At 41.4% G+C, this 13,749-nt stretch overlaps 2 protein-coding genes across 3 annotated transcripts in view; both read right to left on the reverse strand.

Annotated features, from left to right (window-relative positions):
* The window catches only part of trappc9 (trafficking protein particle complex subunit 9), a 193,172-nt gene extending 188,778 nt beyond the window's left edge, over nt 1-4,394 (reverse strand). For both annotated transcript variants that reach the window (XM_072369878.1, XM_072369877.1), the window contains exons 1-2: nt 4,317-4,394; nt 1,886-2,481 (exon numbers count right to left, since the gene is read on the reverse strand). In XM_072369878.1, coding sequence (XP_072225979.1) covers nt 1,886-2,469 — 584 coding nt within the window. In that variant the 5' untranslated portion in view covers nt 2,470-2,481; nt 4,317-4,394. The remainder of the gene's footprint in view (nt 1-1,885; nt 2,482-4,316) is intronic.
* Nucleotides 4,395-5,562: 1,168 nt separating this feature from the next.
* On the reverse strand, nt 5,563-10,811 carry sh3bgrl3 (SH3 domain binding glutamate-rich protein like 3). The gene is made up of 3 exons (XM_072370172.1): nt 10,687-10,811; nt 8,546-8,713; nt 5,563-7,847 (listed from the first exon to the last, which is right to left on the reverse strand). Exons 1-3 carry the CDS (start codon nt 10,729-10,731, stop codon nt 7,782-7,784), a joined length of 279 nt encoding a protein of 92 aa, XP_072226273.1. The 5' UTR covers nt 10,732-10,811; the 3' UTR covers nt 5,563-7,781.
* Nucleotides 10,812-13,749: the final 2,938 nt, after the last annotated feature.

Here is a 13,749-nt window from a genome sequence, read left to right on the forward strand (position 1 = left end):
TAAAATTCATGAGTTTTTGGGCTCTTGAAATACATTTTTGTCAGTTTGTAGAGTGGAGGCTCTGACAGTTTTTACCAGGAGGGGACCGGGAAAGGACGCATATCAGTCAGCTACAAAGGGGATAAACAGGCTGGGGGAGCGAAAGCGAGAGAGAACAACAAGACTAGAAATGAGCTGTGCTATGACCCATCAATCTTGCACAATAGGACAGAAGAGGGAGTCACTTCACCAGGATACAGAGGAAAAGGAACTGCATTGAGGGAACGTTGGAGTTATTGTGCAAGACGTGAGCCCTCGAAAGGCTGGGAAGGTCAAGGGAAGACAAAGTGGATCAGCAGGTGATCAAGGACTCAAGGTGAAATGAAGTCATGGACAGAGGTTTCTTAAATATCTACTTAAACAGCTGCAAAATGTATACTACTGCTCAGAGGTACTTCGTTTGTTTGATCAGAATGAAACAGAAGAGAGGAGGCTGCTGATGGAAAACTAAGTACATCAGATAGAACCGGACGAGGCTCAGAAGCCACTATCAAGTTCTTGTTATTCAGGGGTTTGTGCCAAGCTGTGCCAAGCTGGAATGTGATGCATGTTCTCATAAATAAAGATATGAGAACCACCATGAGGCCAATGTGTTGCTCACACAAACATAAAAATCCAAACTGTGCCTTCCCAATCCCACAGAGCCAGTCCAAATCATCAGCTCCTCCTTCACAAGACTGTAACGCAGCACTGGTTTGAATTCATTTTGTCCTGCAGGAAAAAAAAAAATAATCGAATTGCAGACGACGGAAATACCGTCAAGTCGATTAACTCGCTGAAATGAGCCCTCATCAAAACACCATCACTGACGAACGTGATCAGCGAGCCTCAGAGTGCACAAGCCGGGTAACTGAACAGAAGCCGATCAGTCGTAAACATGAAAGAGCTGATTTTCAAAATAAAAACAAAACCGAGGCTATCACTATTAAAATGACTTTTTCAATTGATCAAATTGTTGTTTTAAAAAAAATGTTTGTTTTTTTAAGGAAAATCTATACTCTCTTCAACTTTTGTTGCTACTGTGTAGAACAGGAGGCATCTTTTACCTGCCAGGGATCCAGATACATTTTCTGAGGTTTGGGAAAAGATTGGATCTCTGGAAACGGAGTCACTGAAGCGGGTTTGGGTTCAGAAGCACTTTCAACCCAAAAGGAAGTTTTTGCTTTTGTTCAATTTATTGTAAATAAAAGCTACACTTGTTTTGATCATTCCCTTGTTATTTATTGTTTTAAGAAGAACCAAAACAAAAAAAAAAAGGATATCAGATATTCTATTTTTAGGCTGTCTGACTCAGCCCTAATCCCTTTAGTTTACCGAGTTAAGCCTCAGTTACTTTGTCATCTAGGCTTTTTTTGTAATCTGTGTTTTGGTTGAGGATTCAAACCTGACACAGAATATTTCTGACACGTTGTGTGCATAAATTGAAACCTGTGAAGGAGCCTTGAGTTTGGCTTGGAGTCATGAACAAATGAAGAACAGCACAGAGTCGTTCAGGGCAGAGCTAAAGCTGATGGGATCAGGACGGGTTAACTAACTTGTGGCTCTAACATCTCACCTTTTCACACCCAACAATAAACTCACAGGACAGTATGAAAGAAAAAAAAGAAGAAAGACAAATAAAGCAAGAGCAATCAAACAAAAACAAACAGCAAAAAATAAATTAATAAAAAAAAAAATTGATTTTCGGGTGAACTTGGCGAAGCTGACATGTAACAAGCAACTTAACACAAACCACCACACAGAATCTCGCATTAAGTACAGTTTTTACTGACTGCTGAAAACATTTAAGTATCTCTTAAAAAGACTCAATTCTTGTAATGTTTAACAAGAAGAAGTAACAACTCACCTACTGTCTGTGTCCAAACCCACAAAGTCCTTCTTCTCAAAGGGCACACAGAGAAGCGGTATCTTGTCACCAGACTTATCTGTGGCTCGGTCGAGCCGCTTGGACTCTAGAACGATAAATATGGACTCCACAAAGTCCTCCACCCTCCTCTCCACATCAGAGCACTCCTCAAAACTGGGGTAGAAGGCCACGTCTGTGCGCTGCTGCTCTGTGATCTCACCTTGGAGCTCGAACACCAGCAGCCGCGAGTCGTACAGCGTGGAGCTGTACACCTCCTTCTGGCCGTGGAAGCGCTCTGCGGTCTGAGGCCAGTCCTTGGATGAGCCGCAGGTGGTGATGGAAATGAGACCGACCACTTTGCGGTGCGTCTGGAAGTCGCCCCACTCATTGTTTTCGGGCAGGTAGTGGTGACGGTAGCGGATGTAGAGGAGGCGCTGGGAGTCTCTGATGCTCACCTGGCTCACGCTGGCGATTCGCTTGTAGATCTTGAAGAACTGGTCCTCGGGCACGATCCCGACCGGCTGGACCACCACAAGCACCGTCTGGTGGTCCTCGGCACATTGCAAGTAGTCTGGGACGCTCATCTTCACATGCAGCTTTAAATATGTGGAAGAGAAAAACGAGTACAGTTAATAGAGCTGGGGTCTGAAAAGAAAAAAAAGAAAGAGAGAAGCTTCTGGAATACACAAGTAAAATCGTTCTTGAGGATTCTACAATCAGCAGATGAAGTGGGGACAGGTGAGGGTGTCACGATTGGGTATAAAAGGAACATCCAACAAAGGCTCTAAGTAAGGATGGGCCACTTTGTGCCAAACTCCATCAGAGAATGGAGAATCACCAATAAATTCAAAGTAATATGCGTCAATTGCAAGTGACGATAATGTGACAAGATTCAGGAAGTCTGAGGAGATCTCAGTACAGAACGTCCAAGGACTGAAATGCGCCGTTGGCTGATCGAGACCTTAAAGACCGTCACACGTCCAAGTACCTTGGAAAATATCTTCATTCAACACAGCCTGCTGCTGCATCCAGAAATATAACCTGCAACTATACTGCACACGGAAGAAGCCACATGCCCGCTATTCAGACACAGCAGAGTTCTCCAAATCTTGGATGGACGGAAAGACAGAGGACATGCGTTCTGTGGTCAAAAGAGTCCATGTCTCAGCTCTTTTTCCCTAAAGTAAGGGCTTATAGGTTGCTGGCATCCAATTCAAAATTTGTTTATATTCTTAAACAGGACAAAACTGGTCCATAAACACACAGACTATAATTTACTGTACTTTTGTCCACTAAATAAAAGTTGAACAACATTACCAAATTGCAAACATACGTTTTTGTTGCGTTTTAGAAAACCCTATTCCAAACCTTTCGGGATATTGGGTTTGTCATTTTAAAAACCACATACAACAGCATTTTATAACGTATTCAGTGTTTGAAAACACACCCACACAAAACAGACTAATGCCAATAAAGGCTACAGGCAACACATGTTCAAAAACTCAAACTCTCACGTTCCATTAGCACGACCCTCTTATCGACACTTCACACTTCCTTCACATCAGAATGAACAAACTCAAGCCAGCTTTCTGGAACAGACTATCCAACAGCTTCCATGCATTCTTTAAACACTATTCAGAAACAAATATACTTTATTACACTGAAAAGCCCGTAGTTCTCAGTAGAATTTGGTCATTTTGTCACTAGGAAGTAGTTCTAATGAGACTGTAACATCTCAGAGGTAGGTATCTCATGACATGAGTAAATAAGACAATCACTATCTGCATATTTAAATAGGTAGACATGTGCATGACGTTTCTTTTTTTTCTTAAAGGGCTGTATAAATAGAAACATAATGATGTCTATTTCAAAGGTGGCTTTAAATTGAACAACCATCTGCTTTAACTGTGTACACTGTTGGCAAGCACTCCAAAACTTCTCACTTTTGAATGAAAAACTGTTCCTTGGGGTCGCTAATGCGAACAGGGTGGAAGACACGATACAAAGGGATCTTTTTTGAACAAGTGAGCGTCCTGAGCAAAGTTCCTTCAGACTAAAAGTTAGGCTGCACCTGCTGCTGTCTTTAGAAAACGTAAAACACTAAGCTGTGACTGCTAAATGTCTAACAGCTGATTAAAAAAAAAACAGATGCAGAGGCAAAACGTTAAAAAAAAACGAGACCTGAGCCTCGTTTTATCATCCTACAATAAGCTAATATAATTATAGTAACCAGCTCCTGACGTTTTGTTATAGTCTTGTATGAAAAGACAAGTGTCAGCTAGCTTAGCTTAGCTAGCTAGCCGGTGAAGATGCTGCTCGTAAGTCACACAGCAGCAGCACGAGCTAAAATATGCAAGTCAGTAACGCAAATATCAGCTCAGTTAATTCTATCTTTCTCACATTGGCGTTTGTAATGTATAACTTACGTTACCTCAGCAGTTATCTGTCAAATTTCAGAGCTTCCTCCTTTGAGCCAGAAAATTCAACAATAGCCAAGCTGTAGCAAAACTTCCTTCAATATTTTCAAGCTAAAAGCCTGCAGTTACATTATATCAACATATTCGTTAACAGTTATGATTGTTGATACGGTACTGCTGTGTAATTTTCCGTGTAAAAGGACAATAAAGTCTTATCCTAACTGTTAATATGTCTGTGGTACATAATATACACAGAGTTGTAAATGATTAAGTTCAAACAATTTCTTTATTTTCAAAAAATTCAAATCTGTTGTATGTCTAACTTTGATAGAACAAACAGGCAATTCTCTATCATCTGACCAAACATAACATTTTCTTATGCCACTATAGTCCAGTCCAGTGGCATTAAATAGCGTGAGTGATGATATCAGTTGGATACAAACAATAGTTATAAAAAGTCTCACCTGTTTACTGTAAGATAACATATGACATATTTGGAAAACTACTGACAAAAATGTAGGCTAGGAGAAGATGCACTCATCATATCACCGCCTGGTGTCAACAATGAAGTCAAGATTGTGTCCATCAACCATAATGATTTTTTTGCTTCGACAAAGATAACTTGTAAGCGGTGTCCTACGTTTGAGGCTTATATTTTGAAAATAACTTGCGCATTTCCTGCTTGCTCTCGTTGTCTTGACAACTGCTTTTTTTCCCCTTCGTTTCTCCTTCCTCCTCAATGGATAGTGTATTATGCTGAAACGGCGCCTCCTAAAGGAGAAGGGAGGTACTGCAACTACACAACAACTGGCATGTTGGTCAGTTGTGGATATCCACGTTCTTTAAACTGTGTTGTCCTCTTTACTCGGTCTAGTTCTTCAACACAATTAAGGGTCTGAAGAGTTTTTTTACAGATTCGCCTCATGAAAGACTAAAATAAAACCAGGTTATGTATTTGAATTTAGACCGTCCATCAGCAGTCGAACGATTATAGGATGATGCAGAATTTAACAATCTGTGTGCAAATTTTCAGATGTTCTACTTCCTCACTAATCAGAACATCTTGTTATGCCAGTGTTGCTCACATGTAATGCGTTGTACTGTTGCAGCAAATCCAAAGCATGGCACTGGCTTATCACAGACTTTGCTGACTTGCAAATTTAAAAAATGATGTCCCCGCTCTTCTGTAACATTCCTCATTCAATTGTAGATTCCCAACACAAAACAGTTAATGATAATGAACCAAAGCATCCACACTGATAGAGTCGACTCCTTTTTATTTGCTTAACCCATAAATCACTTTTCACAATCTTCTTGGAAGACAACAGCATTTTATTCCCTATTTTCTTCTTGTTTTGGCCAAGGGTAATTGGTCCAAAAGCAAAGCAGGAGCTCAGAATGGAATGTCTAGACAATGATTCAAAGTGAATATACATCACTAACAGGCAAACATCTACAGCCATTGACTTACAAAACAGTGCACAAACGTGGGGTGTAAAAATCACAGGGGCGACCGCATCTTCACAAGGAGGGCGACAGATGTTACGAGAGGGAAATCATGCAGAAGACGTAATACACGGGCGTTTTATTTTATCTGAGATCAACCAATGGAATGAATGCGAACATAAAAGGTGAGTGAAGCCTTCATTTTCCACATGTGCTGAGTGTCCCCTAAGGCTGGTAAGACTGAGTTAAGTTAATCCGAACTCATCGTTTTGGATCTCTATGCCTGTTCAGGGTGAAGCAGCGTTCCAGTGCATAGTCACGTCACTGCATCTCCACGCCCAGTACAATCAGTGAAGCTGGAACCTGAAACAGTGTAAGAAGAGGCTACACGGCTGAGAGGGAGAAGGATTCACATCTTCTGTCAAATCGCCGTCACTCACTACGAAATGTTTTCTTCCGCTCGTTTGGCATCTTTTGCCCCGTCAGTAATCAATACAGAGCATCCGATCGGTGCCAGCAACAGGCTTTTCAAGTTGTACAGTAAAAACAAGGAGAATGTAGAATAGGCAGGAAATGCTAACACTACAGTGATATCCACCGGCATAAATGCATTAAAGATGCAGTCTATTGGCACCAAGTATGAAATGAATGAACCTGTTCATTCTGCTCTACTGGATAGTAGCAGTGACCCTCTGAAACATCTAATGACCAGCATGTTAATAAGTCTGGCCCATTAGAGACTAAATCAAAATCCACAAATTGGTGTCATTTAGTTCAGAAATCCAGCGCGTTTCAACCAGAAACCCAAACCAGCTGTTTCTTAACTCTTCCATTTAAATGTCCTCACCTGAACACCTAAATTTCCCCACGATCATATCCTAATGGCCAAAAAGTGAAACCTACGTGGCAACACTTTAACGCTGAAAATGGACCTTTGAAGCTAATTTGTAGCATGGGAATTCCACAGCAAGAATCCCTGAAATTCCAAGATTCCCTACATGGGGTCACGACCTCAGCCTGTTTAAGTGCAGCTTCAGCTTCACACCACGGCGCCCCATAGTGGCATGAACAAAAGAGGTTAATGGGAAAGTGATACCTTCTGATATCAACATAATCTCCATGCAAAGATTTTTTTATTTTATTTTTTTTTTAAAAGCTAAATTTCCCTTTGAAAAGTGACTGAAACATAAACTGTCTTTCTATCTGCAATCTTCTGACAATTCCACAACTACTCTTGTGGATCTTCCATTTACAGAAAAGGTACCTTTAATGTGTAGCAGTCGGGGGGGAGGACTAGTTTCTATGAAGTAGGTCCAAGTCATTTGTTATTCTTATGTTTATCAAACCCTCTGGATGGGTCAGATCAGCACATCTGGCTACAGTGGGTTCCCATTTCATAACCCAAATACTGCATGAAGACATCTATGAGCCAAAGTGAATGAACGTCATCCGCTTCTAAAAGCCGCCGCTTTGATTCCTAAAAGTGATTCAAGACTTTGCAGTCCTTGCTACCTCCGACTGTGTTTGCATGTTTAACATGGGAAGCTGAAGGCTACAGAAAAAGACACCAAGATATTTAAGACTGACTGATGATGGGGTGTTTGGTCTGCAGAGGATCAGATAGATTTGGGTTGAATGCTGTCATTCAGTGGATTAGTTTAATCTCCAGCGATCATGTGGCCGCAGCCGAGATTAGTCGACCTAATTACAGCACTTTTACCCAGCCCATCGATTCCTGGAGGACAAGGAGTGATTAGTAACACGAGTCTGACAAGTAAAAAGGTCTGAAAAATAAAAATAAAGGACACATAGGAAAACAGATTAAGACTGATTTAGAGCTGAACAGTGCAGTAGGGGGAATGTGCGTCTTCTGATTAGTTGGATTTGGAATATTTGGCATTCGTCATTATGGCGTTGACAGAGGAGGGGGTGGACACTGCCAGAGGTGCAGAGACAGACTGGGTGTAGGGCCTCCAACAGGCCGCAGGGTGGGAGGAGATGGGTTTTAGAGGGAGAATGTCACACCGCCCTCCTCACGCCAGTTTCAGAAGCTGTTCCACTGTATCTGCTTCCACCGCCTCAGAAAACATTTCATAGTTCTGTGGAGAAGAGAAAAAAAAAGGGTCAAACGGCGAAGAAAACCAGAAATTCCCACAAGGCAGCTGGGATCTCTCCACGTCGAAACCCCACGGTTCCTGCTTGGAATGATAAATATATATATTATATTGTCTATAATATAACTTGATTGCGTATACTTCCCGTTTGTTGCTGCATGAAGAGAATTTCCCCTTGCGGGGACGACCGAGTACATTTCTGACAAGGACAATGAGGGGATGCCATAAGATCCGACCACGTACCAGCACCTCTCCACAGGGAAGAGTAATTGATGTATGTATGTTTACGTTATTGCGTGGTGGGAAAACCTCCAAAGTATGGTGCCCAGGAGGGGTCATAATCAAGAGCCTGTACCACTGCTATTGGCTACTTTCAACACAAAGGAGCAAAGGCTTAAGTTCGAGCTCCACCAGGGAGTCCAACTTCTTTACATCATCTCAAAACCTCCAACAGCTTTGTGCGCCAAAATGTCTGATAACACCTGGCAGACCAGGGCTTTTGGTGTCGTTTCAGCCTGTCATGCACCTTCTTTTCCGTGCACAGTGAAAAACTGCAGGAAGCGGTGTGTGAGCGGGTTTGTCTCTAAAGGCACCTGTACATGTACAACTTATCAAAACGTCTTTAACTTCATGGTTTAGTCAGAAAAAGAGGAAAATAATGTGTCGAGTGCAGCGTTCCTCACCCCACAGTACTGGTCCTCGTTGAACAGCTGGGGAGGGACTGCCGTGGGGTCCCCAGCCTTGCTCCTCATTTCGTCACGAAGCTCCCCGCCCACAGAGATGTCGATGAGCTCGTACTGGATGCTTTTACTGTCGAGGATTCGGATCACCTCCGCCTGTTGAGACTTCACCTGAAAAACGTCAACATCTGTCAGAAACGTGAGCTTAAACTTTTGTCCTCTCCTCCATCAAATAACCCACGTGTGCAGGCTGCAAGGCCAAAATCAAACCATTTTCTCATGGTACAATATCTTTGATTTGGTGTTCTCCTCTGTCTTTTACGATATAAAAGCATAACATTATCATTCATAAAGTTCATCTTTCTTCTACAGTAGCTGACAGATCAGTTTGGCAGGACGGAGCCGCTCCCAGAGTGGTGATCCATCACCGAACATCACTTTCATCCAATCATCATCAGTCCATGACTGCTGCTCTTTAATCTGCTGGACCCTTGCTCTCTTCCGTTTAGTGATGGTTTACGGTTGGCTTTTCTGGATGGAAATCCCCATTTATTTCAGTTTACTCCTACACATCGACTCCTGTTTCTGCCCCTTTGTCTTTCACTTCTTTTGTTGTGGATTTTCTATTTTCAGGCAAACTGCTTTGAGTTTTCCACCCTGACACTTTGACGTCTTGCTTCGTCAACCTGTACGTTTCCCCTTTTACAACCTTCACATTTTGTTTAGTTCGTAGTTTAATTACATCCTGGAGGGACAAAGCAGTGGCTTTATCGGGCTTTTGGGCGATGATTAATAGGCATGTGAACGGTCTATCTTTTTTTGGGTGACAAGAGGAAATTGGGAGTTTGAAAAAACGACCACACCCAAGTACGGAACTGGAAACACACAAGCTGCTATGTGCTAGATGTAAATGCCAGTCACATCCTCAAACCGAAAAAGAGGAATTGCTTTAAGCTGCTGCAGAAAGTTGTGAAAGCTCCACTGAATAATGGGGTGTTTTTTTTTATTATTATTGCTATTGTTTTACAACACACTAAACAAAAGTGCAAACATTATTTCATAGGCGTTGGCTTTTTAAATGGTACAGAGAGGGAAGTGTTCTGGAGAAGCTCTGTGTGCTCCAACCACAGCAGAACAACTCATAAATTGGTTTCAAAGAGCTGTATAAAGACAGAAAACGCATTGTGAAGCTTACTCCACTAACGCAGCTTAAAGTGTTGCGACTCTGTAACACAGGCTAGCTATTCAAACAAAGATGTTTACAGTGTAGATCCATTCTAATGTAGCGGATCGAATTATGTGGCAAAGCTTCATTACAAAATTGAAGAATTTAGTTTAATCACGTTTATCTACAAAGACATACGTCAAAGACTATAAATACTGGCACTTTTCCCAACTTAGTGCTTTACTGCTTAATTCGGCTTGAAATATAATCACCTGGGCAGCTCTAGTGATTAATGATTTTAAATGTGGTCCCGCGCTCACTTTCTATGAGCTTTCTACAGCTGAAGCAACATTGGTAGCAGGTGTACCACTCTAGAAAAATGGAAATCATGTCGAGTTTATGACAATTTTCTGAGTGTGTTGTATGTTTGAAAAGCTAAACGTTGCCATTTAATTTTTGCCGGAAACAGGGCGACCTTAAATTGATAGTTCGGAGCAAAGTTCTCCCCGCAAACAGCAAGCGGATACAAGTGAGCACAACTCAGTTGGCCCGTCCAGTCAACGCAGCAGAAGTACTCTTTCATTTCTTACTGAATGTTTAGTGATGTTCCTACATTGAGATTTGTGTATAAATACAGCTAGGCAATATGCTCGGTAGAAAAATAATTCCCCCACCTAGACACGGGGATTCAAGTTGAAAAAAAAATAACATTCTTCGGCTCGACACGTCCTTTAAGTTTGAACATATTTCACGATAATAACTCAAATGTTCAGAACACGCACAGCCTCGTTATGCCGACGTTCCAACCATTCTAGAAAGAGGCAGTGAGTTGCATAGGCCCGCTGCACTGTTAGTCTGTAGGAAGCTATTACTGATAGGGTGCTGGGTGTGTCTGTTAGACAGAAGCGTTGTCAGCAGCAGCCGCCGCCGGAGCTCAAGACTCGGACATCAAACTTATTGAATTATCAGCCTGACTCACCGTCCGCGAGGCAGTAACGGTGGTGTAGTACAGTTTGACTCCCATAGTTGCAGGTTCTTCCACTCTCTCTTTGTGTAGCGGCTCGCAAGTAGCTCTCTGGCTCGTGTCAAGTTGAACAGTTACTTTAAAAACCGGAAGACGGACACGCTGTCTTTCAAAATAAAAGACAGTGTAAACTTCCCGAGCAATTCAAACGTGTCATATAGATTTAGTATATTATTATTTGGTATAGTATAAGATGTATTGGTTTAAGAATAAGACACAAAGCTGTTGTGCGTGGTATTATGGTTAAGTTTGTAATCAAACCAACGTGGTTCTTCTGTGAACTGACATTTTATTAAAATATTATCATTTTAAATTGGAGAATCCATCAGTTACTTTGGCTGCCAGTTGTTCTCATTGAAGTGAACTGCACAGAGTATTCAGCCATGCCTCAGATGAACATGAAACGTCCCTTAATGACACTGCTATAGGCCTACACTGCCCGGGACCTCCCATGATGCACTGAGCACTTTTCCTTGCTCTGCTCTCTTTACCCTCCCATGTACATATAAATCATCGTTGTCATTCATTTTTGTTTTTCTTTCTCAGCAGGTATCCCTCACCTGGTGTTATGGTGCTTGTTGACCCCTCTTTCATGTCCCCTCAGCCCCCAAACATCTTCCTGAGTCTTGTGCAGGTTTCTTCCTGTTAAAAGTGAGTTTTCCTCTCCACTGTTGCCTCATGCATGCTCAGGACAGGGAAGTCAACCAAAGAAAAGTTTTGATACAATTTGGTGGTTTCATGAGCTGAAAGGACTAAACGGGGTTTGCAGTGAATTAGATTGTAATGGTCTTGACTTTGACTGTATCTTTAAGGTGCTTTGAGATTGCATTTTTTGTAATTTGGTGCTATATAGTTCAAATTTAATTAAACTGAATTTATTTTAATTCCCCAGTTGTTTGAAATAACTATTATTTTACTAATTTGTTACTCAGATCTGCTTTCGCATCATCAGTAATTGGCTAGTTGTCTTCTTTTAAAAACAGGAAATTGTATGTTGTACTTTGGCCAACTTGAGTCTATTCTCCCACTTCATGGTGAACCTATGTGGAATTTAAAGTAACAGTACACAACTTTATTCTTATATTAACGTGGTGTTGATCAGTGTTACTCCTATATCAGTTGGTCATTTTTGTAATTTAGGGATATTTTTCATTCTCCCGGATGCTTTTGATTTGTTTCCTCCCACCTTGTACTCTCTGTTCTCCTCCTGAGATCCCACCCCCTTTTTTTTTATCTTGCCCTATTTTAATTTCTCAGCTAAACCTCATCCCCCTCACAGAGAATTCCAGACTATCCCACACACATAACAGTCTCCACATGTTGCTTATAAGAAGCAGGCCTATATGTGAATGTACCTGTAGGTGATTCATTGCAGTCAGTTGGGGTTTTGTGCATGCATGAATAATGAAATAATTTAATTGAAAGCACATGTTCAGACTTTTGTGCATTTACTGCAAGCACAAATGTGTAGTCTACCCATGCACGTGGTCTTAATGGTTCAATCATTCAAAATATCGGGATGAAAAATACACCACACAATAAATTGGGAAATTCAGGCTTACCTAGAACAATCTGGACAGGTGATTACGTAGCTTAAAAGCCTGATGTAGGCTTAATGGAGCTTGAGTGAAGAGCAATGGGAAAGTGGCAGAAACTACCATGAGACAGCTGAAAGAAGCTTTTAGATGGCCACAAGCAAAGTTTAGAGGCTGCGAGTGTGTCTAAAGCTTCTCCACCTGTTCTGTTGGTGTGTTCTTCAGTGCATGCCATGTACAGTTTCTGCCCCAAGACTGTTATGTTTCTGGTGTTATGAACTCTTTCAAATTCTAGATTTGAAAAAGAGTGTTTTATATATTTTTTAAAAGTGTAAATTTTGCTCTTTTGCACTGCCAAAAAGAAGAGCAAATCTTGACAAAAGAGATTAGAAATTACTAGAAATAGAAGGACATTGTAAACGTGGCACTCTTGTCTTAGACGTTCTGCAGACAGACACCTCCAGAGAATGGGCCCAGTGGTGCAGAGGAAGGCTTTAAGATTTAAAGCTCCAGGCCGGCAGCTGCATCACTCAGCAGAACCACACACAGAGTGAACTCTGCTGCATGTGTGGTCATATTACAGTGGGAAAGCAGACTTACCATTTCACACTTCAAAGTCCAGATAATATTTCTAACAAAAGGGTTCACGCTCCAAATCTGTGTATTGAATATTCTAATAGTTATTTCAAGAATATGCTGCGATTCTTTTAGAGGCTTTGTGAGGACATCTCTGGAGTTAAAGGCTAGTGCCAGCATGCTAACCTCATGCTAATGACAATACTAAAAAGAAGATGCCAAAATGGTTATGATGTTTGTCCTGTTCGTCATATTACTTAAGCATGTTAGCATGCTTGCACTTTCTTTTCAGCACAAGCTAAGTCAGATGGAGGGCAATTTGTTTAGCAGAAAGACGATTTACTGATAAACCAGTAATTACATGTTCAAAAACAGGATCCACTCTGGTACAGTATGAAAATTTGACATTTTCTATATTGCCAAACTGTAATCATCTTGATAACTTGTTTAGACATCACAGTGATACATTGGCAAACCATCTGTGAATTGTTGCTTGCTGTAATACTCTTGGTATTTTGAGCCTCATTACGTTTACTGAGCTGAGATGAAATTTAATTATCTGAGGTGAAGCAGGCTGTCTGACTCCTATTGTGAGTCAGAGAGGAAGAATGTGGGAGAGAGTCCAATCGGACCATAATTCAGCTGATTCGGGGATTTAGATGAATAACGGAGCGATGCTGTACGGGTCAGGTCACACAAGCCCACAGTAAGACTGGACTGCAGAGCCAGGCAGGAAAGTCAATACATGTTCAAGGTAGGTGAAAACAAAGAGAATTATATCACCTTTCAAGTTCACAACCGAGGAAGCAGAGCTGCTGATGACATGAGAAAACTAGGCCTTTCTGAAAACATGTTTACCTCAATAAAATGTGCCTTCATCAACACACGAGGGCAGCAGAAGGACATA

Source organism: Leuresthes tenuis, unplaced genomic scaffold, assembly GCF_036924035.1.
Source record: "Leuresthes tenuis unplaced genomic scaffold, fLeuTen1.0.hap1 SCAF_18, whole genome shotgun sequence".
NCBI lineage: Eukaryota > Metazoa > Chordata > Actinopteri > Atheriniformes > Atherinopsidae > Leuresthes > Leuresthes tenuis.

Coding starts and splice junctions, on each gene's coding strand:
- sh3bgrl3 (XM_072370172.1), bottom strand. CDS start 10,731: ATGGGAGTCAAACTGTACTACACCACCGTTACTGCCTCGCGGACG. Junction 8,714..10,686: donor CCGTTACTGCCTCGCGGACG/GTGAGTCAGGCT, acceptor GACGTTTTTCAG/GTGAAGTCTCAACAGGCGGA. Junction 7,848..8,545: donor ACGAGGACCAGTACTGTGGG/GTGAGGAACGCT, acceptor TCTTCTCCACAG/AACTATGAAATGTTTTCTGA.